The 27,485-nt window shown below is 48.1% G+C and overlaps 1 protein-coding gene across 2 annotated transcripts in view; it reads right to left on the minus strand.

The window, feature by feature from the left end:
- The window catches only part of NEGR1 (neuronal growth regulator 1), a 184,840-nt gene extending 164,287 nt beyond the window's left edge, over positions 1 to 20,553 (minus strand). For both annotated transcript variants that reach the window (XM_072343235.1, XM_072343234.1), the window contains exon 1: positions 20,265 to 20,553. In XM_072343235.1, coding sequence (XP_072199336.1) covers positions 20,265 to 20,551 — 287 coding nt within the window. In that variant the 5' untranslated portion in view covers positions 20,552 to 20,553. The remainder of the gene's footprint in view (positions 1 to 20,264) is intronic.
- Positions 20,554 to 27,485: the final 6,932 nt, after the last annotated feature.

The raw sequence follows: 27,485 nt of genomic DNA on the forward strand, positions 1-27,485 counted from the left end.
CAGTATAGCGTACACATATCATCACTGCAGTGTTCTGAAACTGGGAACAATATAAGAATGTAGTCAGGGACTGCCGAGATGCGACCAGGAAGGCTAAAGCCCACCTGGAGCTGAATCTAGCTAAGGAGATAAAGGATAATAAAAAAGGGTTTTTTAAGTACGTTAACAGCAAAAGGAAGGCTAGGGAGAATGTGGGCCCCATACTAAGTGAGGGGGGTGTTCTGGTAACGGGGGATGCTGAGAAGGCGGAAATACTGAACGCCTTCTTTGCCTCTGTCTTTAGTGAAAGGGCTCTCCCCCAGGAATCCCAGTCCCCGGTGGTTGATGAGAGAATCTGGGGAATGGGAGATTTCCCTTTAGTCAGGGAAGAGGTGGTCCGTGAGTGCTTAGGAAACATTAATGTCCATAAATCCATGGGACCTGATGGGGTGCACCCGCGGGTGCTGAGAGAGCTGGCGGAGGTTATTGCTAAGCCGCTCTCTGTAATTTTTCAAAGGTCTTGGAGAACTGGGGAGGTGCCTGAAGACTGGAGGATGGCCAATGTCACCCCAGTCTTCAAAAAGGGCAAGAAGGATGACCCGGGTAATTATAGGCCAGTCAGCCTCACCTCTGTCCCAGGGAAGGTGATGGAACAGCTTGTGCTGGATGCCATCTCCAGACAACTGGGAGAAAAGGAGGTTATCAGGAGTACTCAGCATGGGTTCACCAAGGGGAGGTCGTGCTCGACCAACCTGGTGGCCTTTTATGAAGATGTCACTAGCTGGGTGGACGGGGGGAGAGCGGTAGATGTAGTCTACCTTGATTTCAGTAAGGCTTTTGATACGGTCCCCCATGACATCCTTATAACAAAGCTGAGGAAGTATGGGATAGATGAGTGGACGGTGAAGTGGATCGAGAATTGGCTGACTGGCAGAGTGCAGAGGGTTGTCATTGGCGGTGCGGTGTCTGGCTGGAGGCCTGTGACTAGTGGTGTCCCCCAGGGGTCTGTGCTGGGTCCAGTCTTGTTCAACATCTTCATCAACGACCTTGATGAGGGGATAGTGGCCACCCTCAGCAAGTTTGCTGATGACACGAAGCTGGGAGGATTGGCTGACACGCCTGAAGGCTGTGCGGCCATTCAGAGAGACCTGGACAGACTGGAGAGCTGGGCAGTAAGAAACCGGATGAGGTTTAACATAAGCAAGTGTAGAGTCTTGCATCTCGGTAGAAATAATTGCATACACCAGTACAGGTTGGGGGAAGACCTGCTGGAGAGGAGCTCTGCTGAGAGGGACCTGGGCGTCCTGGTGGACGACAGGTTGGCCATGAGCCAGCAGTGTGCCCTTGTAGCCAAAAAGGCCAATGGCATTCTGGGGTGCATTAAAAAGAGCGTAGCCAGCAGGTCAAGGGAGGTGATCCTCCCCCTCTACTCTGCCCTGGTGAGGCCTCATCTGGAATACTGTGTCCAGTTCTGGGCTCCCCAGTACAAAAAAGACAGGGATCTCTTGGAAAGAGTCCAGCGGAGGGCCACAAAGATGGTGAAGGGCCTGGACCATCTCCCCTACGAGGAGAGACTTAGGGAACTGGGTCTGTTTAGCCTTGAGAAAAGAAGGCTGAGAGGGGACTTGATCCAGGTTTATAAATACCTGAGGTGTGGGAGCTATAGTGGCGAGGCTGGTCTCTTTTCAGTAGTGCGTGGGGACAGGACTAGGGGCAATGGGCTGAAACTCCAGCATAGGAAGTTCCGCACGAATGTGCGCAAGAACTTCTTTACAGTGAGGGTGACGGAGCACTGGAACAGGCTGCCCAGGGAGGTGGTGGAGTCTCCTTCTCTGGAGATATTCAAGACTCGCCTGGACGCCTACCTGTGCGACGTGGTGTAGGGAGCCTGCTTTGGCAGGGGGGTTGGACTCGATGATCTCTAGAGGTCCCTTCCAACCCCTATAATTCTGTGATTCTGTGATTCTGTGATTCTGTGAAACTGCTGGAAGGTTATCAGTCAAGGTTTGGTACTTGAATATCTAATGCACTGTACTGTACAAAATATACATCTGATAGCCAACAGGTGTATAAGCTAAGTATATAAGATAGAGCAATAAATCATTGTCAGCAATGGGTCATACCTGAATCTCTGTGACACAGCAGCCCTGTCATGGCAGATCCCCAGAGAACAGCAAGCCTGCTCTCGAGGATATCGATCTGCTCCACTGTTCTTCCCTAATTGCCACCAATGCAGTCCCCTCCAATTAGCCTGCTTGGCTAGCGGCTCTCCCAGCATTCATTATCCAGGCTGGTGACAAAGTGAAAGTCTAGCTAAGGAAGAGCCCAGAAGAACACAAAAACAGAGCAACGGTGTCTGCTCCAGGCATCTTTTGCCTTACTTACAGCATTCAGATATGCATCTGGGCTGGGAGGCCACCAGTGCAGTGTGTCACACAGTGCCCAGACATGCTGCACTGTGGAGCAGGGCAGCAGAGCCCAGCGCTGCCGTGCCAATCCATCACTACTGTGACTGGCCCCAAAAAGTACCGCCTTCCCCAGTGTAAAGATAAAATTGGTGATTAGAGATAAATTGGAACGCTTATTTATAGAAAGGATTTGTGGGTTTGTGAACAGAGGACAAGTGAATAAATAACTGTGGGGGAGAAAAAGCACCTGAATGCTTTTATTTACCAGGTGGACTCCATGGCAGCGATGGAAAAACCCTTTCCTGCCAGACTCAGTATTGATCCCACACTGATGGTTTTCCTCAGATGACCTTAATGCACTTAACACAGCCCTACTGATACTGCAACTTGACCTACTTTGTTGTTTCTTTTAAAGGAAAAACCAATGATTCTCATAGTACTAAAGCAAAGAGCAGCAACAGGCAGTGCTTACTGTGTGCAACCAGCCAGACACAGCTGAAGGAATTGGCACAGATTTGGAACAGCTCTTTCCTCATAAAAGAACACAGATACATTGCTTTTCTTAATTACTTCCATCTATCAGATTCTTCACTGAAGTGCTTTGGATAGTCTATGGCAATGGAAGGAGCCCAAAGTGTCGGTGCAGGGATCCCCAAGCAGGGATCCAGCAGGCTGCTCAGGCACCTACCTGGGTAAGGACCACCAACTTCTGCTTCGTCCTCCTGTGAGCCTGTCCTGAGGTTAAGGATTCACAGAGCTGAATGCTGCTGGGCTCACCTACATCTTTTGCTCTCCATTACATAACAGAAACAGTGCTTGCTTCATCAAGCGCAAGAAAAATATTTACATATTTGCATTTATTTACACAATACTAGACTGTTGAAATGCTGCAGTAATCACTACTTTGAGATCAAATGTGAGACCTTTTTATATACATCAGGAAAATTAGCTTTCCAGTGAAATATGGCATGACCTTCAGCTCCTGGCACTCAAAGCACAGACTGACTCCAGCCATTCATACATACATTTGGATATTATAAATTACAGCATGAGCTGGATTCAACTGTATTCAATACACTTAAGTCTCACGTAGGCACACCCACCACAAATGCGTATTTACCAGCTCGCCCACAGCACCTTTCCCAAGAGCTCATTCATGTCCAGATCAGATACAAGCATTTTTCATCCACAACTACTACTCTCATTCAAAAGGGAAAGTGATTTATGGAATAAATTATCTCTTAGAAATATAGGGAGTGCCATGTCTTGGCCTTCATTAAAATGGGGAAACGTTCTCCTTTCTCTCTTCATTGTTTTCTGCTCCATAATTGCAAACATGGCAGCAGAGCTGTAAGTGAAGGCCTGAGGGGCCGTGCGGGCAGCACAGCGGGGCTCTGTCACCATTACAGCAGGCAGCAGCCAAATTAAAGCATTCGTTTTCATGGCTGGTTATTGCTACCCGATGACCTGAGTGTTAAGACAAATACGTTACCCAGGTTGAAATGAAGGTGCTGGAGCCAGAGGAAACAAGATGTTCTTGAAAGGGAAAATGTGAACCAAAAGAGGACAGAGATCTGCAAGTTGAGAAGTGCTTGAGTGCAGCTGGTGATGTTGGAGCTGGGCAACAGATCAGTGAAAATGCAGGCTGGCTGTTCAGGCAATGTCCTGCCTTCCCCTGCACACACAGTGTGAGTGCTCCTATGGGACATGCTGAGCACCGCCTGCACAGCTCTCAGGGGCTCTGATGTCCCCATCTGCCATACACGACATGGTGGGATATGACTGTCTGCAGAGTATTTGTGTGCATTTCATCATGTTTACGCCTCAATCCCCGATGCCATAAATTAACAGCCTTTCCTTGGTTACAGATTACTTTAATTTAAGGATGTAAACATTTCCATGCACCTCAAGAAACTCATTCCAGTTTCCGGGACCCAGATTGCCCTCCGGAATCATTTGTTTCTCCCTTTATTAGAGCAGCTAACGCAGCGGATTAGGGTTAATCTCCCTCAGTGAACATAGGTAAACCCACTCTAGAATCACAGAATTGCTCAGGTTGCAAAAGACCTTAAAGATCATTCCCAACCACAACACAGCCATCCTACCCTAACTAACAACCCTCCCCTAAATCATGTCCCTGAGCACCACATCCAAAGGGTTTTTAAACACATTCAGGGATGGGCTAAACACATTCAGAGATGAGATCAGTTATCTCTCATAACACATTAGAGTGGATGTAAATCACATTTCACATTTCTGGCCCTTACAGTTTGTTACCCTTTATTTTTATTTTTATTTTTATTTTTTTAACTATTTTTGACAGAAAATTACTATGCAGAGAACACAATAACCAACACTTGGCATATCCAGGTACACTGACCAATCGATAATCATTTCTGCCTTGAAGAACAGCACGAGAACTTTTAGCTGCTTTGTAAAATGAACGGCCCCATGGATGTTTGGGTATCGACTCACAAAGGCTTTTAGGAAAAATGCTGGGACTGGAAGGTGTGTGGTTACCTGCAGGAGCTGGATGGGGGCGGACAGGGAGCAACCACATCCCTGGTCATCTCTGCTGCCCAGCCTCAGCCCCATGCACCCCACAGCCCCGTGCACAGAACTGCTCTCAGCATCAGCAGTGACTCAGCTGCAGGCAAGTCGCGACCGCTCAGGCTGCTAATTGCCAAAGCTACTGCAGAAAATGGGCTGCAGGCTCCCGTGTCACTTAGATTCTTTTCAAGATATTATTAAAAGACTATTTAAGAAAAGCCTTTAAAATTAATAAGCATAGTCAATGAATCATCAAAACAGCTACAGTATGGGTCTAAGGAAAGAAATAAAGAATAACTGAGCACTGCCCATAAATCCATAGCCATAATGCAAACTGACACTTCTGCACTGTTTCCAATGAAGCGAAGGTATAATTCATAACAAACTCTTGTTATTTGTTCTTGTGATGAGACACTAATGATGATAACAGCACTCTAGGCAGTGATCAGAATATATTTGATAAAGTCTAACATAATCTTTACTTTGGAAAAATACGCAGATGTACCCCCAAAAACACCCATTTGGCATAAGGGTAAATAACCTGAACCAACAGGTCAATTCTTACACCAAACCTGAAGTGCCCCTTCAGTTGCCATACAGGCCTTGCTCCAGGAGAAGCTAAAGAGTCTAGAAGTGACTTAGAAAAACTCTTGCTCAGCCCCATCTCTGAAGAACATGGTACCACCAGAATGCTCCCACCTCCACTCTGATGGAAAGCAAACCTCCATGGCCAGCTTCCCCAACAAACTCACTGCAACAAATACCACACTCCTGAAGAAGCAACCATTTCAACCATGACTTCACAGAACATTGCTACACTGTGTTCTCATTTAGCTTCAAAGAAGCTAAGCAACTGCCAACCCCTCCTGACCTCTGGGTGCCCGGGACACAAACCTTGGTGCTGCTCCACTGGCACTGTGCTGACACAGGGTGAGCTGGACCAACGCTGAATCACTTTCTGCAGCTGAAATCCCTCTTTGTTGAGAACAGAGTCCTCCCAAAGAGCTGTGTTAAGTGCACACTTACATATTACATTTTCTGGTTCCTTTCTCCCTGAAACCACGCAGTCAGGAAGTCTGCAACAAAACTTCTGCTAAAGATGGTGGTTAACAGACCTAATTCTTCACTCCATGAGGCATCACTCCAGCAAGTACAACAGATCCTCATACTGACGCAAACAGCTTTGTCATTTACAACCACTTCAAATAATGAATTGGAGTTTACACCAATGAAGATAATAAAAATTGCCTTTTCCCTTAAATAATCTAATTGGATTGGTCTACTAATTTAAAATAAATGGGACGGTATGAAAATGTTCGACAATTTCAAAGTAAACTAAGTGTGGGACCAGGTTACACTTCATCGAGCTGCCACAAAAATTCATGACTTGACTCAGCCAGTGCTACTTAAACACCTCTGGAAATGTTCCAGAGCCATTAGAGCAGCCACCTACTTCAGTTAATGATGGATGCATGGTAAGGAGCGCGGCTGCCCCGGCACAGCACCCGCCATCCCAGAATCACTGAGCTTTCTGGATGGGGCTCTCCCCATCAGCCTGCTGGGCTGAGCCACAGCCAGCACCTTCCAGACACAAGCCCTGTGCTGCAGTGCTGAGTGCTGCCGGCAGAACCAAACCAGTGCCAAAGCAGAACGGGCAGATGCACACACACATGGCTCCTGTGGGACAAAAGTGCAGCACGTGTGCCCTCCTGCTGGCATGGAGAACCTCAGCACAGCTCCAATCCTGGGGGCAAAGCTCCCTCCCATCACCTTCTGATGAGTCTTCCCAACCTGAGAAAGGCATCACTCATGGAGGATGGCCCCAGTGACACCTCAGCACTGCTCAAGGTGCCTGTTTGTTAATTGAGGCATTCTCATTATCATCAACCAGCTACTATAATGGAAGCACAACGCACTGTAACTTTGCAAAGGGGTTGGCATCTTCAACATCCTGCCCAGAGAACGCCTGCTGTGTTTCAGGTGAAGATCACCAACTCTCATCCAGATAGATGCAGGAAAGAACACTCTTGACCTCTGCCAGCACAGAGGTATACATGTACATTACTAAACAGCACACATATGCAGTCAATTTAATGTTCTTAAACAAAAAGTCTTTTATTCCTCTGTGAATATATTTGTACTGATCTCCTGCGCACAAACTTTTTGCTGGCAGATGTGCTTTGGATACTGTCACTTCCCGGCTTAGAGCTTATGACTAACATGTCGAGTTCCCTCCAAAGACAGCAAACGTTTATACAGAAATTGCATTCCAAGTAACATAAACTTTGATGAACCGTAAATATCGCACGTTGTTTGCCACTATACAAACCAATATTGCTTTCAGCTATTACCATGTATTACCCTCCGTCTCTAAATTCCAAAGCTTTGCCAAAGCCCACAGAGCAGCACAGGGTTTCCAAACACGGCCACATCCACCCAACATCAGAAGCTCCATGCCTACATTTGTTTGGTGGCTGCTTCTTCTCTATGTACTCACAGTCACTGAGCACTGCACCCCAAAAATATTTGACAGCGAAATGTAATCCTACCGAGACAGCAGTTCTCTCTGTGATCTGCAGCAGCCCTGGTGCACACATTAACTACCAGCACATAACACCAGAGCCTGGGTGACATCCTGGGCCCTCCACTCAGCCAAAGCTCAGCACCAGCATCCCAAGCAGCAGCAGGAGCTCACTGCTGCCCACCAGACCTTCACTCTGCAGTTCTCCAAGCCAGCATTGCCTCCTGAGTGCTTCAAAACTATATACTTCAAGGCCAGGCTGGATGTGCCTCAAGGCAGCCTGGTCTGGTGGTTGGCAACCCTGAACGTAGCAGGGGGTTGAAATGAGATGATCACTGTGGCCCTTTTCAACCCAGGCCATTCTATGGTTCTGTGATTCTATGACTCCCTGTGATCCTTCACTTGGTTAATCTTGTAAAAAGAAAATGCATCCACATGTGTCTAAAATATTAAAAAGTGTGCCTTCCAGGACAGTAATTCCAGCAGTGATTTAGAAATAAATTTTGCTCTATAAAATCACCTCCTTCGCTGTTCACTTTACCTAGCTAATAATAATAATAAAAAAAAGCAGGAATCAGCATAATCCATTGGAAGAGCAATGCTTCAAGAGTTATTTGAATTAAGTCCCAGATATATGTGCAGCGCTCTGGGTTATTACTATTTTCATAAACAGAATAATGTGTTCTCTGGGCATGAAGAGCTCCATCGCAGCAAACATTACTGATAAAATAGGTGGTGGGAGGGAAAGGTGAGATGCTGCTGGGGACTGGAGGCTGTAGCTACAGGGAGGGAATAAATGCCAGGCAGCAAAGCCACACTGATGTGCCCAAACTTAGAAACACCAAGCAAACTAAGGTACTCATTATTTATATCACCAGTTAAGTTGATGTTTATCAAAGAACACGTATTAACTTGAAATAATTAAGCAAAACTGCTGCACTTGATGAGTACCACAGAAAGTGCTCTGCATACTTCCAAAGAGTCAGGACCCATCTCAACCCACTGCCCAGGGATAGATCAGTGTGAATGGATCACAGGACCACTGTGGTTGGAAAGACCTCTGAGTCCCCACATCCCACCTTCCTCTGCAGAACCCACTGCCCTTGGAAACACAGCATGCAGGGGTATCGGTCACAGATCAAACTCCATAATTAAATTTGTTGCAAATTAAATTCTACCCTAAAAAAAAAAAAAAAAAAAAGGTAGCTGTGACAGAAATGTACCTCCCTTTCTCTTCTTCTGCTATTTAATAGTCTCAGAATGAAAAGTCTAGTACAATTTTCTAGTCCAATTGTTCCAGCCGGGGGGAAAATTGCTCATCATAATTAGGCCGCTTTCATAATGTATCTGCTCAGCAACCGGGCTCCTGCAACTGACCGCACCTGCAGCCCCATCCCAGCAATAGGCCACAGCCCCATGCTGACAGCCCTTCCCCAGCCTCAGTGTGTGCCCAGGCTGAACACGAAGCTCTACAACCATGGGGCAGATGCAGAGGGTCACTCGCTTTTCTCAGCCTGGGAACAGCCTGCATGCCCAGTGACACTGCTCTGCTGTTGAGGCTGACAGAGTAGGGCTGAGAGAAGCAATGGGAGGGTGTCCTGCTGGTCCTCTAAGCTGGGGAGGGCAAGGCAGACTGAGAGCAGCACCGTGAGGTTAAAGAATGGAAAGAAGCAGAGGTCCTTCTGCGTGAGAGCCCCCACAAGTGCCAGCAAACTTCTCAGTAGTAGATGGGCTTCAGTTTGTTATGTGTGGGCTTCCAAAATCCCAGGGGGCAGACAGATAGGTGTTGGAACAGGATGCCAATGATTTCATTTCCAGCTGGAACATCTGATCAACAGTTTGCTTTAAGCTCCCTCTTTCTCCAGAAGCTGCCCTGAAGGATGTTTGGAGTTAATGGGGCATGGTGCAATTCTACACACCAACATCTTCTGAAGGGCACTTCCAAATACATTGGATGCTGTGAGCTACAATTCTCAAGCTATTGTGTAACTTTATAACCTAAAAATCCTTGCTAAGAATGCCAAGCAATTAAATCAACTTGAATGGGAAAGGACAGAATTCTTTCTGAAGAGGAATTTGACCCTCATTTCTGCAGCAGAGGCAGCACTCACACTGCTATGAACCGTACTCAAAGGACTCAGGGATTGGAACAGCTTCCTACCATCACTGCCCACACTACCCGAAGTCCTGTTACACATCCTACAATGAGAACAGACATGCAAGAGACCCTCAATACCCAAAATACCACCAATCAAAGAATTTATGTCTGTTTGTATGAGCATTTCAATGATATTTCTAATATTTCACTGTAGATTTCCTTAATAACTCTCTCAAATGAGAATTTTAACAGAATAGCACTGCTGGAGTGGGGGTGTAATAGGTGTGAGAAGTGGGTTGGTGAGTCCAACCGTAAAGAACGTCTTCAGTGCTGCAGCACATCTCCATTTGTGTTCAGATGACCCAAAGTCACAGCCAGACAATGAAACACTTCTATTATTCCATATATTGATGCCCCATCTGCAGTACTGCATCCAGACCTGGAGCCCCCAGCACAAGAAAGACGAGGAGCTCTGGAGGGTCCAGAGGAGGGCCACTAAGATGGTCAGAGGGCTGGAGCACCTCTCCTGTGAGGAAAGGTAGAGGGAACTGGGCTTGTTTAGCTTGGAAAAGAGAAGGCTCTGGGGAGCCCTCATTGTGGCACTCCAGTACTTGAAGGGAGTGTATAAACAGGAGGGAGAATGGCTGTTTGTGAGGGTGGGCAGTGATAGGACAAGGGGGAATGGTTTGAAACTGAGACAGGGCAGGTTTAGGTTGTATCTTAGGAGGAAGTTTTTCACCCAGAGGGTGGTGACGCACTGGAACAGGTTGCCCAAGGAGGCTGTGGATGCCCCATCCCTGCAGGCATTCAAGGCCAGGCTGGATGTGGCTCTGGGCAGCCTGGGCTGCTGGTTGGTGACCCTGCACACAGCAGGGGGTTGGAACCAGATGAGCACTGTGGGCCTTTGCAACCCAGACCATTCTGTGATTCTGCAATGTGATTCTATATATTTCTATAACTACAACAAATGCATTAAGTACGTAGTGTTGTCAGCTTACCGATTTAATCGCTATGAACTAACAGTTCCCAAGATAATTATGACACAACACATCAAAATAAGCCCATAACTGCTTTTTAGCACTTCCAATTTTTTAAATATTATATGACCCTACCAAGTTTACAGAACAAAATCTGAACGAATGTTGTACACATCAATGTCTTCATGCTACCTTATAATGTGGTGTTTTGTTCTGTAAACAACACCACATCCTCAAAAGCCTTGTAATTATAACCATCACCGGCAAGGCATTTTTCATCCCAGCTTAGCTATGCACTTTAATACGTAACTCAATACTTCATCAGCATAGATTCCAAAATAAGTCAATTTAATAATGTAAGACCTTTCCGAGACCTTCATATACAGCTGTGCTCATTTTTAACTAATTTAGTTCATCTGATCCAAATCCCTCATTAAAAGCTGCTACTCTATCATGGTTAGGAACAGAATAACCAAAATAATTGCTTTTAGACCTGACAGAGTTACCGATTTTAAACCACGCTTTAAATAAGGCTGAACTCATTTATCTCACAGAAGACCTCAGCCTTTCCGATTCTGTGACACAGTAAACTAAGAGAGGAGACAGCGCTTTTATTTATCTGCTTCATTTTGCCAAGGCATCCATCCTTCCCTCTGCCTCTGAAAACTGCTTATTGCTTCAGCCCAGGAAATCACGTTATCTGGGGGTTTTACTGAGCAGCCGTCAGCTCCTAAAGGTGTCAGGCAGTCACACCCCAGGATAACCTTGCCTTTAATTTGCCTCAAAGTGTGCTGGCGCTGCTCAAACTCCTTTAGGACATTTCCCAGTTTCCGTTACAATTAAGCTAAAGGAGTGTGCCCTATCAAACTAAACATGTGTTAGAGCAAATCTCGTCACTCCTGCTCCTTCAGCTCACCCCCACATGTGTGCACGAAGCCAAACAGTCAGCAGAAAACGCTTGCACCGGCTCTAAGGTAAGTCAGCACAACTTTGAGAATGAAACAAAGCCAACAAGCTCTCTGCAAGCAGCATCACTTGGGTCTTTGTTCTTAGCCATGAAGCCATCTTTGGCCAAGTCCCCTGTGTGCTTGCAGCAGCCCAGCAGCACCCAGGGCTGCAAGTGAGGAAGGCAGCACCCTGTGCCACAGCTCACACACATGGCACAGCCTCACAGCTGGATCACAGCCCTGCCACTGCCTGCTGTCATCTCTGCACTTTGGTTCTGGGTTTCCTAGAACAGGCAGAAAAGCTGCTATGGAAAACAAGCACCCTTCAGTGCTTCACCCTGGGCACCCAAACCTCTGCAGTCCTTGATCACACAACAGCAACAGCAGGGAGTTCTCTGGTGTCAGAAAGGATTCCTGACCTTCATTCAGCCCTCCCAGCCAGCAGCAGCTCATTGCTGCTCTGCATTGTGCCATGCAGATGGTCTCATCTGGTGCTGAATTCCATCAGTAATGAAATGCGCTTCATTTTGAACCGTGTCACACGACAGAAAAATGTGTTTGTTCCAAACTGCGATGTGCCACTTACTTAAAACATTGACTCTGATATTTAACATTTTCATTTTCCCGTCACACGTTCACAGCTCCGGTCTAAAATTAAGTGGCACCACAGTTTATCAGAAGCCAGGGTTACGCCTGGAGCTCCCGTGTCAGGCCAAACATTTTTAGTGAGCAGCATCATGGCCACACATGACCAACAAACACCATGTGCGGAGCTGCCTCCTCCCTTTCCACATTCCCTCTGATTCCCATAGCCCAGCACACGGCACCTGGGTGGCCCAGCAGTGCAGTTTCTCCATGCTCTGCTCCCAGCTGGTTGCATTCTGAACCCACAAAACGGAGCCAAAAGCTCAGCCATGGATATCTCAGCACTGCAGCTGCTTATTTGAACATGCTGGAAAAGTTGTGCAAGTTGTCACAAGGGTCACACCGACCTGCCTACTCACACTGCAGGTGCATTGTGTTATTCCATAAGCCTTATTCTGCCCCACACAAAACCTGCTGGAACGTGGGCTGTCCTCTACAAGGGGCATTTGGCTGGATGTGACTCTAGGCAACCCTACGCATAGCAGGGGGTTGAAATGAGATGAGCACTGTGGGCCTTTTCATCCCAGGCCATTCTATGATCCTAAGAGAAAGCTCTGGGCAACCAGCACAGCTGGACAGAGCAAACAGGGGAAGAAAGGGAAAGAACTGGTTTAAATGATACTGTTTCATTTCCTCCAGCAGCACTGGTGTTCCACAGAGCAATCCCTTCCTGTCTGCTTGTGGCACCCACCCCCACCACAGCCCAAGGGAGAAACACAGAGAAAATATCAACCACTACATTAAATTAACAGCTTTAATAGAAAAACCCAGCACTGCATCTGTGAAAAACTCTGATGCGTGCCTAAACATATATCTGTTATCTTAGTCGGAAATGAAACTATTTTACTGAAGAAAAGGTAAGGGTTTGTGCATAGCTACCAGGTTTATGAACACTGAACCTGTTTCACAACGCAACAGGAAAGCACTGATAGCACTGACACAAGCAGGATGAGCACCCACCAGGGCAGGGCATGTCCTGCAGCCCAGTGCCAGCTCAGCCTCCTGCAGGGATGCTGCTGCTGCTTTCTGCACAGCCACACACACCTTATTCACATTAAATCAACCAGAACTTTGTTTGAAACTTCTCCCTCCCTTCTTCAGTTGTGTTTTCCTTGGAGAGCGCTGCCTTGTGTCACTCATGCTTAATTAAGTACACCGAGCCTGTAGCTAGCAGCAAAGCCTCAGCGTGTCTCTAGACCTGTGGTTTATAGACGGTACCATCTCCAATTAGTGAGCAACAGCAGCGCTGTGTCGGGATGCTGTTTTGCTCCTCAGCTGCTGTTACACCATGTGGGTGGGGTTGCTCCCACCAGCTCCCATTGCTAAACGAACTGCAGGCATCCCAGCACCTCCCAGCTCTGCAACCTACTGGGCAGGACATGGCCCCAGGAAAAGTGGCTCCCAGCCAGCAGTGTGGGCACCAGGCTGGGATGGAGACTGCAGCCCTTCCCCAGCAGCCAACAGCCTGGGGTTTGCAGCACTTCTTCACATCAAACCCGCAACCGTGTCTGCACCCAACGGGAATCGGTGGGCCAAAGAAGGAGGATCTTGTCCTCAAGCACTGATTGATGAGGATAAATTATATTCAGTTTAAGAACGTTTTCAACATGAAGCCAGCGAAGTATCACAGCCATACAACAGTACAGTAAATTATGTATGCCTATGTTTTGTAGAGGGAAAGAGGTTCCTGCGTCCTTCTGACAGAACTGCATTATGTAAATCTAACAGGCATAGCAGAGATGCTGTGCCAAACCGGACAGATCTTATTCCTGTATTTTTAAATAAGCATATTAAAAAAAAAAAAGACCCAGCCTATTGTACATGAATATATAGAATTTCCTTCATTTACATTGATATTTGCATAAGAAAAATTGCGGGAGATTTCTGCATGCATTGTATGCTAATCAGATTTTTTCGAGACAAAACTGATACTGCTAACAGTTGGATACTCTCTTTGTTTTAATTATGCATGACTAATGATAGCTGTTTGGCTGTCTGACCACCAGATTGTCTGCAGTTGCCAAGGGAAAATCTTTTAAAACAGATTGACGGGTTTTCTGTTATAAAACAGAGCATGTTCTGCTTCAACTCAGATTTTTGAGAGAGTTTAGTGGGTATAAAAACTAAAACTTGGGCTGTTCACAATGACATAAGACTTCAACCCTGGCACATATGCCCACAGCCACCCACAGACAAGAGGCAACACTGAGCCTGGAGATGCTCAAAAACTGCAGAATCACCACTAACAGCTGAAGTGGCCTCATTTCAGGCTGAACTCTGTGCTGGACCACACTCGTGATGAAGTCACCATCAGATCTCTGCTGGCTTTGTAAGTGATGCACCATGCAAAGCCAGAGTTACTGCAAGCACTTCCTGAGCCCCCCATGGTTGTATTACTAAAGGATCAACACGAGACACCACTGGGTGTTGAACATTTCGTTGGGCCTATTTTCCATCTTCATCTACTTGAGTGTGCAGCCTGTGCTGGTGGCTCACACAGCTCTGATCTCAGGAAAACAACATGCATCTGGTTGGAGGAGGAAAGGCTCTTTCTGCAGAGTTGAAAAATGGAGGATAGCCTGGTAGATCCTGGGTTAAGAGCAAAATGGGCTCAAGACCACAGCAACCACAGAGAGCTCGTGCAGCCTCTCCCTGCACACCCAGCAATGCAATGGATGTCCCTGCATGCCCACCCTACACACCCAGCAATGTAATGGATGTCCCTGCATGCCCACCCCGCACACACAGCAATGCTACGAGTGTGATCAGTGTAAAGGAGGGACTGCCTGCCCTGTAAATTGAAATAACTAAAACAAGCACAACACTGTGTTAGAATGAACCTTGAATTGATGTCTGGGTTGCGTTGGGGAAAATGGAAAATTTACAGATTCGTAGAGCCGCTTCCTGTGCTTCTAAGTGGGACCTTTCTGTTCCCACAAGGACGTGGATTTCGTACTGATCGTCTCTTCTCAAAGGCTGAAAGACAGCCAGAACTGAGAGGGCTCTGCAGCCCACCCCCACCCTGCCAACACGCAGAGCCTTAACAGAGCGTTATTTGACAGAAATCCCCTATTCCTCGTGAGGAACAGAGCTCTCACAGGGAGACAAAGGTTGCTCTTTCAGCCTTATCTTTGCAGGCGACGAGGCAGGGAGATGCAGCCCCAAGAACAGCCTGCATGAACACCAGCTGCCTTCCTGAGCTGTGAGATGGCAGGTCACCATGGGCAGGCTACCGCCATCACCTGCAAGAGCACAAGGAATTGCCCAGAACTGCACCCAGTCTGAGCAACCTGCCCTGCTCCTGGACACTGCTGGCTGAACCTCCCTGCCCTACCATGCCCATTGCAACCTGAAGGCTCACTCCCACCATGCCTAATGCAACCTGAAGGCCTGCAGTAAACCCAGCCCTGCCTGCACCGCATAGTGTGGGACCAGATCAGCTCTCACGCAGGATGGCTAAAAGAAGAAGTTCACGTGTCTGTGTTTTGTTCCACAGAAAATTCCTTAGAACAAGCTCTGGTTTTCACTCTTTCCTCATTCCTCTTCTTGTTAGATCCTCTGCACAACATCTGAAACATTCACAGTGGTTTAAAATAATTATTTCAATTGACTCTGAACGTATTTACTTTAACTGCACAGATAAGAAGCAAGTGCCAACACACGCTTATTTAATAACGGGTAGGGCTGTGGAACATGAGAGCAGTCCCCAAAGAAGAGTCTCCTTTTAGAGTAGGGGGCAGGGGGAGGGTGCGTATCTCCACATAACACAGCTATATTTCAGAGAGATGGAACAAAGCTTCGCACAGCCAAATAATTCATGATCCTGAGATGCACACGAATACTGAAAGAGCGTGGAAGTCAGGAACAGACCAGCTGAAATCATAAAGGAAAGAGGACATTTTTCAGATTTATTGCATTATCCACCTCCCTAAATCTGCACTTGCATGCATGCAGACAACTGCATTCAACACTGTTGCATGGACATGAATTTGAGGGACTGTAATGTTAAAACATGTATAGTCTCTTAATATTTAAATATGCCGTATCACTTTATAAGCTCCTGCTACTCAACCACAGACCCGCCATTCCAAATGCCCATTTCTCTGGAGTGTGAGTGATGGCAGATGAATTACACTTTGTAGACTTGGTGCCAGCTTTCCGTGACTGTCGTGCCTCCTTTTGCAAAGACTATTTGCTGTAAAGGGCAGCTGTTGTCAGAAGAGAAGAGCCACAAAGCCACAAAGCCCAGAAGTCACCAGCCTCAGCCCAGCCTCTTAGATACGGGGTCTAAAAAACAGGATGCATGTGAAGCCAGAGGAATCAGAGGCATGGGCTGAGATGCTGCAGCTGCCAACCTTCCTTGGCCAAGGCAGAATCCATCCCCACGCCAGAGTGACTTCAGAGCAGGTCAGACACTGCCATGAGGTGCACCCAGAGGGCGAGCAGGAGGGCAGAAAACACAGAACACGTGTTCTGCTTGCAAGTGCCTGCACCAGTCAAATGGTGATAAAGAAATCAGTGAGCCTGACAGCGATTAACACGCCTCAAAGCATATTTTACAAGACAGAAAATTGCAAACCCCTTGTTTTGTAAAGCCTGTGTTGTAAAATGCTGTGACACTTCACATCTGGACACAAGCTTGGGAGGGACTTAGGAGGTGTTTATGGTAAATGAATTCATTTTCTTTGCTAGAATTTATTTCGTTTTCTTTGATGACTTCTTCATACACATCTCCACACCTCTGCCAGTGTATAATTTCTCATTGATTTAGCAGAGAATAGCCTGCACCCGGGGAACTCACTCTGCAGCAAAGGCACTGTATGTCCAAGAGAAAAACAGCAGCAAAATAAAGAAAAGCAAAGCTGAATCCAAGACCTGAACCATACGTATGAGAACAGGAACCACTTCAAATATTTGGTCACATCAAATATTAATGACATCCACTTTCAGGTACCTTAAGCACCACCTAATGTGAAGAGCTCTTTTGTACACCAAAGGGATCTCTTTTAGCACATGACATTGGGAAGCAGCCATCGAAAGAGATGGGCAGTGTTTCAGATGGGCTGTCTGCTACACATCTGTGCTCTTAATGCCAACAAGAGACCAGTTGTAGAGAAAATGGAGAAACCACAACACGTGGAGGAGCCAGGAGTAAGAAGTGCTGCTCCTGCCTGCTGACACTGAACAGACTGCCTGCAAGGTCTGTTGGCTGCATGAGGAACTTTGCAGCTCCCTGAGGATCTTGCTCAGCGGGCCTCTTCTCCACAAAAACTACAGCTACGCTCCGAAATATCAGAGTAGGGACATTTCTGCCTGTTTGCTGCTATCAGACCCGATGAAACATCATCCATGTGCTGCTGCACCTGAACTCCCAGTTGCTCTTCTGGAAGCCACATCCCAGCTAGGTGCCCCCAGCACATCCTGGTGCTGGGCTGCTCCCCTCTGGGTGTGGAGCTCTGCATCTCTGCATCTCTCCAGCACCCAGCTCCTCGCCCAATGCTTTGGGAACATCCATCCCACTAAGGGCATCGGGACTTAAACCTTTACAGGGAAAAAGCTGCATCATTTCGTGTATTCTGGAGTATATATTTAATAAATTACACTATGACAAGACAGCAGCAGTGTACCTTTTGTTTTTAAAAGGTGCCATGCTCTAAAACTTAATTTTCTGTGATTGCACACTATGAAAGGACTATCCGGTATATCCGCTTTAATCGTTTGTGAGCTGTAAAAAAACAAAGCGCAGAGAAAAAAGCTGCTTGCTTGAGAAAGCCATTTTGATCACTTTCAGCTCTGTACCTTTAGATACTTCAAGCAGCTTTTGTTTACCAAATGAGGAGAGGATGGGGCCTCACCCCAGCTCCTCTGTGCAGGTCACCTCTTCCTGAAGCACTGAGTGCTGTCAGTGCCACAGGGTCACTGCACACCCAGGGCTGCATCCCTCTCTGCGCAGGAAGTCTTTAGAAGAGTCACCAGAGAAACACAGGTCATAAAACACAAATTGCTGCCCTGTATTCTCAGCAATTTACAGAGCAATGATCTGTTCTTCTAGTGACGTGTAATGTTAAAACTTTCCCCATCCTCAGGTGTGCTCACTAAACCCGAACACGTTACCTGGAACAAACGCAGGAAGGTGCAGGATGGAATTCATACACCTGAAAACAAGTGGCTTCCTAAAATTAGCTCGTTGTACCAAACAGCCGCATCACAGACAGAACTCCTTCAGACTTCAATCAGCAGTGAAACAAACAGCACTGGGACAGCACAGATCAATCACAGATCCACACAGATGCACACAACTTGCTTTACCTCCTGTTAGCACTTGGAGGCTTCTTTCTGAAAGCCTCAGCACTTATAGGAGATTTCATCCCTCACTTGTGGTAAAGATGAGGAAAAGTGAACATGGGGACCAGGGCTGGAGCAGGTGTGCTCTGCTCAGCCTCCCACAGCACTCCTGCCATGCTCTGAGTGCTTCCCTCTGTGCTCTGTCCCACAGGCTGTCGCTGCACATCCACAGCCCAACGGGGCCACACATGCACCCCACAAACCACTATCACCTTCCCTCAGCCAGGAAAGCGCTGACTCCAAGCCACGCAAAGGACTCCCATATCCCATCATTAATTATTACAAAACAATCGGCAGATACTCTCAGTGCAGAGCTGCCTGTGCGTGGGCCAGGGGTGCCTTCCTGCAGCCCTCACTCCCACAGCACAGGGAGGAATGGAGCAGAGCAGCCCAGTGCAGGGAACCCAGCTGTGCCGGTAGGACAGGGCCCTGCCATCCCGAGCAGCTTGAGAAACCAAGAGGAGCTGGGCTAGGAGCTGCAAAGAAACCCTCCCCTTTCATCCCCTGCACCGCTTTGCCAGCTCACCAAGCCTGCACCTACATCAGCTGCCAGCACTCAGGGAAACAGCAACGCTGCTTCTCATACACATCTATGTTACAGATGTGCAGTGAGGAACAGTTCGGAGGAGCACAACGATGTGCACCCAGGGATTCCAGACACAGCCCTGCCCGGCCCCACGCATCTTCCGTGTGCTCTTCTGAAAGCACTTCTCTGTTGGGATTCACACTTCCCCTTTCAAGCTGCATTACCAGCTAAAACCAAACTCCTACTTGAGAGCAAGTCCACAGAAAGCACAGGAAATGAAAGAAATTAATCTTAGTGCAAGAAGAATGAGAACCCACAGGCGCAACACCGTGCTATTTCCCGTCTATCTGCTTTGTTCCGGAGTCAAGCAGTGACCGCGCTCCGTTCAGCAGCAGCTCGCTACCGAGCGGACGTTCAACCACGAGACAGCAGCGATGCTGTGATCCCCAGAGCCCGAGCCCGTTTATGTAACCCACCCAGCTGCACAAACACTGAGTTTCCAACAATCGCAGGCCCAGCAATCCGCACCGATTCCAGCTGGCAGCCTCCAGCACCAGCCCTTAGAGCACCGCGCGATTCGGCAACAAGGTGCTTCTCGAGGCGGTTCGCTCGCGCGCTATCGGCATCGAGCGCCGGCTGAGCGAGAGGCGCCCGCAGCTCCGCTCTGCCTCCGGTCCCCGCGCAGCGCACACGCAGTCACGGCCAGCCGGCTCGGAGCGCGAGCGGGGCATTGGAGCAGAGCGCTGCGGGCAGCACTACGAGGACAGCTGCTGGATTTTCGGGAGCCGCTACGGCGGCAGCAGACAGGACAGCGATCCCCAGTTCCGTAGCAGCCCCACAGCCCGGTGCAGCGGGTTTACAGCCCTTCAAAGGCTCCGCAGCCCGGCGGGCCGAGGGACACGCGGGCTGAACGCGGCTCGGGCGGCTCCGCACAGCGGCACGGAGGCGGCGCGACCCGCCGCGATCGCGCTGAAAATAACGAGAAATCGCGGGCGACAGCGGAACGGTGACAAAAGTACGGGCAGAGTTGGAACGGGAGAGCGACGAGGGCAGGGCGGGGGGTAACCCGGCAGCCGCACCGGGATTCGGGCAGAGCGGGACCTCCGCAGCGGTCGCGGAGCAGAGCGGCGCCGGGAGGGAACGGAGCGGCACGACGACGCGACAACGGAACGCTGCGGCGGCTCCGGGGCGGCTCGGGACGGCCGCGCGCTTAGCACCCCCCCGCCCCAGCCCGGAGCCCCGACCCGGAGCCCCCCGCCCGCTCCTACCTGAGCACGGCCGTGTCACCCTTCCGCACCACCAGGCTGTCCGTCGCCGCCCCGGGGAAGTCCCCTCCCGGCGCGGCGAGCCGCCCGGCGGGCAGCAGGCAGCAGAGGCCGAGCAGCACGGCCGCCAGCCACTGGTGGGAGCCCCCGGCGCCCCGCACCAGCGGCACCATCTCCGCGCCGCTCCGCGCTGCCCCTGGGCCCGGCGGCGGCCGAGCGCTGCCCGTGGGCTGCCCGCGGTCGGCGGCCGAGCGCGGCGCGTGGCTGCTCCCGGGCGGCCGCCGCACCATCTACCGGGCGGGCAGCGCGCCCGCTCTGCGCTCTGCGCGCCGCGGCGGCGGGCGGCCCCCGGGCTGGCAGCCCGTTGCCATGCATCCGTTGCTTGGCAACCGTCCTGGCGGCGACGGGAGCGCGCGCCGGCCCACATCGGCTCGGAGCGACTCGACCCGGCACGGCGCCCTTCGGCCCGGCACCGTTCGGCCCCGCGGTGCGCTCGGTGTCCCGCTCCCTCCGGGGTCTCCCCCCGAACGAAGCGCACCGTGCCAGCGATTTTTAGCAACGGAACAAGCGGAGTTGGGATGCATCAAATGAAACCCGCAGCCCAAAATGCAACGCCACTTCTGCTTGCAACAGCCGTGCAAAGTATCGCCTTGCAGCAGCTCTAACATTTGCTCATAATTGGGAAGGGGGGGGGGTGTCTCCTAGTATTTATGATAGTGCACTTTGGAACGCGTTTGTGATCCCCATGATATCTCTTAGACTTTGGGGAAAAGATCTTTCCGAGGTCTGATGCACTTTGCAAGCATGTGGGGCTGCTGTCAGGAGGAAGCAGAGCTGTGGAGACATGGAGCTCACAAACACACAGCCACGACCATAGCCTGCTTGGGTCGCCCAGCACAAGGCATGATGTGATAGGCCAGATCAGATCTTAGGGAGAGCTCTGTAATCTTTGAGCGGTTATTTGATATCATTTTTGTTTGACCTTAATGAAGAAACGAATAACTCGCTCCTCTTCAAATAAGGACAAAAGCCATGTCCACAATAACATCCTATTAACTTCATAAAGAACTACATAAATCTCAATCAACAATAGCCCAGATTGATTTTTGTATTATTTTGTTCTCTCTTGCATTTCTCTGCCCTGGCCTTCACACTGGTTGCTGACTGACAGCAAGAAGTGCAGCCCAGGTGGCAATAGCAGCCAAATTCACCTGAGCATCCACACCTGCTCCCAGGCCCAGGAGGGCAGTAGGAAACAGAGACCTGGCAGCAGACCTGGGCACAGCTGATAAAGTGATTCTATGGGGGAGGACAGCACTCCCAGCACAGCAGTAGTGCTGCATGAGTCCGGGTTGGTTTCCTTCTTTGGAGTTCCTTGCACACTGACACTGGCTGCTGACCGCAGCCAAGCTGGAGGCCCTGAGGAGCTGGTTCTGCTCTGCTCTATGCTGGCTGGTGAAGGTTCCCAGCAGCACCCACAGCAGTGGTGCTCTCAGGGAATGCCTGGCCCTATGAGTTGTGCTGCAGCAGGGCAGCTTTGCTAACAGCCCCAGTCATGGTGTTCTTACAAAGCTGTGTGACAATCAGATGCGCCATTACCATGTATACATTTCCTTTTGAGACATTTTGGGAATTATTCCCATATTCCCACCTCGTTGCTGGCTGTCTTTGTCCAGCACCATCATAAGAAGCTGCCCTGGCACCATCCCTGCTAATAAAGCCCTGCTCCTGCTTGCCGAGCGGATGGCAGGCAGCTTGGGAACTTTGGGTAACACCTTGGAAAATGAACAGTGCCAACCACCAACACCATGAAACAAACAAGCAGCCCCTGCCCACTCCACTCTTTATTCTCAGTCAGATTTTGTCTCTAAATTGACAAATTCCATGGAATTTTGAAACAGGTTTGCAACAGCCAAAGAATGTTAGAAACTGACAGGTAATGAATAAAGCCTTCCCAAAGGTAATCCCTGCTCTCAAATTTTAATTGAAAAGCTTTGAGGCTGCTGTACAAACCTTCCCTGATGTTTCTGCTTTTTGCCTCTCTGCCCTGCCATGAACACGTCACACAAATCAGAGCAGCACTGAACCACTGTGCAAAGCCTCCTCCCAAGGAGCACTCAGCCACCGCTCAGCATCCTTCACACATGGCTCAAGTTGCCTAAAATTGGAACAGACAACGGAAGGCACCAAATAATCTGTCAGCTTCCGATCCCAAAGAGCCCTTTGTGGTCTTCCTGTGCAGCACTACATGAGAACTCTCCCTGCGTTGGTTCCTGGGGCCGCCAGTGTCAATGGAGAGGGTTCCACAGACGGCAGCCTCTGGGAATCCCATCCGAGGGCTGGGAACAGCAAGAGCTGAGGAAGGGATCAACCTCAGAAAACACTGACACCACTTCCACTTGTTCCAACAAAATATTCACGTGTCTATCTTCAAACAGCTGCCTTTTATATTGAAATCTTATATGACAAATGGAACTGATGATTTTGTCATATACTGAAATAACAGAGATGTCGTTTGAAATAAGTATCTCTTCCGCAGGTAATTTCAGAAGCTTTGCTACTCAGGTGGGTGTTTCTTGCTGACACGGTTGAAAGCAAATGCTGAAATTTCCATAAAGTGCATTTTCCATTTTCTGCATAGTCCAGAGTGTGACTATGTCCAGAAGCACTCAAAATACTCAGAATGCATCCCTGCAGGCATTCAAGGCCAGGCTGGATGTGGCTCTGGGCAGCCTGGTCTGGTGGTTGGCATCCCTGAGCACAGCAGGGGTTTGGAACCAGATGAGCACTGTGGGCCTTTGCAACCCAGGCCATTCTATGAGTCTGTGTGCATGCTGCTGCACACTGTGGCCGTGAGGTGTAAATCATTTCCATTGGGCGTCCATCAGTGGAGCAGCAGCCCACAGCAGCTCCGGGAAAGGTAAAGAAAAGAGTTGGAACAATTTCTTTGCTAGCATTTAGAGGCAGCAGGAAGAGCAGCAGTAGCCCAGAGACCTACAAATCAGCTCAAGGAGGCACGGAGATCCCCAGAACTCGGGGTGCTGTGCTGAGCCCTGGGTGCTCCTCTGGCAGAGGACATGGGCTCCTGGGGGATGAGGCTGAGGGACAGGGCTGCGTGCAGCACGAGGTTATCAATAACTGCAGCCGTATGTGGGTGAATGAAAACATTTTCTTCGCCATATGGTATACTATGGAAATAATTGCCAGATGACAGAAGCTCGCTAATATTGATGCCAAATACATAGATATTACTGTCAACTCACTATCAGCCTACATTTTCCTATTTTTAAGACATACAAGTAAGTACAGTTTGAAAATATCCACAAGGAACTTCATAGAGAAGAACTCATCAGAGTAGAAAGGCACAGACACGGTTTAACTGCTTGGAACTCCTTGGATCATAGAGAACCATTATGCAAAGAGGTCACTTGACCATAAACTGAAGCTAAGCAGCTGGCACAGCCCCTGGCAGCACCTCATGTGCAGCTCTCCCAGCTCAAGGCAGGTACGTGAGCAGCTCGATGCAGCGCTTATGAACAAATGCATTTGGGGCACTAGGGAAGTGCAAAATTGTTACTGCTGTAAGTATCCTTGTTACTAACCAGAGGGTCATCTTATAAAACAAATACTGATTTTTTTATATGTATGTATTCTAAACTTACAAAAACATGGCTGTTCCTCAGATAATTTTCAGACAGAAGATACACAAGAGCCATTGCTGAAACTATCAGGTCTAAATCACATTCCCTAAGTAAGACAGCCGTGCTTTGCAGCAGCTTGCTTGCATTGAGATCCCTCACTACCACAGCCTGAGTTTACAACTCGGAGCAGACGGGCTGCGCTACTTGTCAGAGCTTAACAAGTGTGGACAACCTGTGAATCTGTGCTCGACAGCCCTGACCATACTTCTGAGTTCAGATCTCGTTGCTCACCAGGGAGCATTTTGTCTAAATAACCTCCGACTCTCACACAGACGTTTCAGCCCTGGGAAAGCAGCTCCCACACCTCGTGGGATGGGCAGACGGGCTGCACATGCAGAGCAGGAGGGGTCAGGGTGTTGGGACAGTTTGCCTGATGGTACAGTCCCTGTTGTGGGGCTGGTGGCAGGGCACAGCCCCACCCCCCCACCCCCAGTACCACAGTAACCTGCTCTGCAAAGGCTCCTAGCCCTCTGTTCTGAGTGATAAGACAGAGGCCACTGATCACAGAGTATCACATAACCCAACTTGATAACCTGATTAACGTGCTGACTTTGTATCAGCCCCCTCTGTTCTCTATTTGATTTACATGTATAATTTAGCTTACCCATTTAATCTCATTAATAAAATATCAGATGGGAAGTCTGTGTGAATTGCATGTTTTTTCCCCAGGTATTGGGATTAAAAGCCCAAGGAATCTCCAGATAGTGACTCTGTAAATCTCCGAGCGCTGTTACAAAGAAGTGCCTTATAGCACTTCCATAATTGATGCTCAAATCACAGCACTGCTGGAGTCCGGAGGAAACAATATTTGCATATCAGTCACTTTTTTCAACTAACAACGGGGGTTTTGGAGCCACTGAGGAGCGGCTGCAGCCCCACCATTAGGAAGGATGGTCACTTCCCTGAGAAATCAATCTCCACTTCTCATGGCATCATTAACTGAAAATGCACCCGCTCCATTTGGACTCGATAATAAGAATGGAGTTCTGACATCACTAGGAAATACACATGAATAACACAACGAAAATGAACCCAACTCTGGCTGTGCTTATGGACAAGGGAGGAAATGGAATTTCATGGTCATGTTATCAGGGACCAATTATCCTTCTGAACAATGAAGAATTCACATGAGACTTAACAGCAGAACAAATAAAATGCCACAGAATACCCACCACTAGACATGACTTCTCTGACCCACTGAGGCCAACTGTGCGGCTCGTACCCTGAGTATTCACAGCCCATCCTCAGTGTGGCATTTTAAAAAGACACGGAATCCATCAAATAAACTGAAATAACCACTAGAAATGAACCACAATCTGCTCGTGTACGGTCGGCTTACAAAATAAGCTTCACGCATCAAAAAAGTGCATCTTGCCAACGCACACACTTTTTATTTCTGGTACATAACTCATCTGCCTGTGCACGCTTACGCACACAAACATACGCTCCGTGCAGAGCCATTCGGCAGAAATACTCCTCACCAATTGCACTCAAATGTAACGTGGGGTCTACTACTGAGGGTGATACAGATAAATCAATCTGTTTGCAAGGCTACGGTGTGAGGAAAAGCTTTTCAACATCATTTAAGCATTTTGAATTGCACCAGATAACCCGATCACTGTTGTAACACCTGCCAACAAAGCACTCCTGTGCAGATCCCTATACAATAAATCTAAAGTAACAAGCAGAGGAACTTTAGAAGATCGAGATAGGCATTATTACCCTAAAAGGGAACATCTCTGTTGACTTACTGAGAAGATGTGAAAGTGCCGTGTTCAAACTAAACTATCAGCAAAATAATTTTGCCTGACCACAGCACCACAAAGTGCTTTGTATCAAGTGTAAACCTTTACAGCTTTGGTATTGTCATGGTGGTTTCATTTTGTTTGTAAGCTTATGTCACCAGATACGCTGGTATTTTCACGTGCCTCTACCATGGACACCTTCAGAAATGGGTTGTACATGGATTTCAATCACGTGACATGAAGTTCTAAATGGCAGACATCCAGCGATGTCATAACATTAAGTGACCAAATTCTTTTAAGTGCTCCTCTTGAGAAATAACCTTCAACACAAGCTCATGTTTTCTCAGACACCAGAACTCAATTTGAAACGCAAAATAACGGGAAACTAGGCTAGCTCAAAAACAAATTAAATATTAAATAAAAATAAACAAACAAAAAGTATACTTCTGAGAATCCAAGATGCTTCCAGGTAGGTCACTCTTATTGGAAGTGTCAAACACCTCCAGCATTTTTCTGGAGCAGCTTTACTTCTTATATTAGCTGAAGGCATACCCAGAGCTAAAGAATCTCAATGGCATCTGAAGCCTTTCCCATGCAACTGCTTGGTAGCAATGTTCAACATTTCATCCTTGCTTTCAAAGATGTGTTTTTCAGACCCCAGATCATTACAGTCCTAATTTTCCTCAAGCCTTTCTAAATTTCTTGCATCTGTTTTGAAGTACAGAAACCCATGACATGGCACAGCAACCTATGACACAGCTACAGCCCCAGTACTGCTCCATCTCCTTGTACTTTGGGTTTCTCACCATGAATTCAAAGAACAGATACCTTCAGATACAAAACCAGCAGTAACTTTCTTTTTCCCCTCCACACACACACACAAACTCAATTTATGAGATATATTCAAACTTAGCATTCACTCAACTTGGTTGGCTGGCTCGAAGAAAGGACTGCTGGTTTTCATGAGTATTGCTCTTGGAGAGAGTCACAAAGGGAGGATGAACTTGTGGCATAAAGAGCAATCTCTAATGCATAGTTGAGTTAAACCTAACCAAGAATAAAGCAGAAACAAAGCAAACTGTATGCAGTAATACAATTATTTGGCACATAGACAAATACTCTACCTACCATAGGCAAAAAGGGTTCTGATGCTGGAGATTGACAGATCAGCAGGAACCAACCTAAACAACGTAGCATTTAGAACTGTAAGAAATCTAAGACTTAATTTCAAGGCTTAATTGAAATCTTAGAAATCCTGGTCATGGCTCTTCTCTATGTGTGGAAACATAGAAGAAAGAGCAGCTGCCATGACTGCCAGCAGCATCTGAACACCTCCAGGAAATAAAACACTGAAGGGCTGGGAGAAGCAGGTTTGCCCAGGGCAAAATCTGGGAAATGATGTTCTAATTTTCATCATTTGTTAATAATCAGCCAAGAGGCTTGAAATAACTCCTCTGCTGCAAAAGTAATGCTGTGTCATTTACACTCAACTCCCAGAAGTTAAGGTGTATCAGAAGTACAATAATCAGTGCATGGTCCCTAAATTATCAGCACAGAAGTACAAGGATGTTTATTTGTGTAGTTTAAATTGAAGGTAGCACAGCACGAGGAAGCCCAGGAGGTATTAACACTGGTGGGGAAGAGAAATTAATGTATGTACAGCAAAGAACACGGAGGCCAGAGGAGGTGACAGGCTGGGCCAGCCCTGTTTGCTAATGCACATCTAAGGCAAGAAACACAGTAACGCTGTCCCAACTTCTCAAGAAAGTTACATACTT

The sequence above is a fragment of the Excalfactoria chinensis genome, chromosome 8 (genome assembly GCF_039878825.1).
Source record: "Excalfactoria chinensis isolate bCotChi1 chromosome 8, bCotChi1.hap2, whole genome shotgun sequence".
In the NCBI taxonomy this organism is placed as follows: Eukaryota; Metazoa; Chordata; class Aves; order Galliformes; family Phasianidae; genus Excalfactoria; species Excalfactoria chinensis.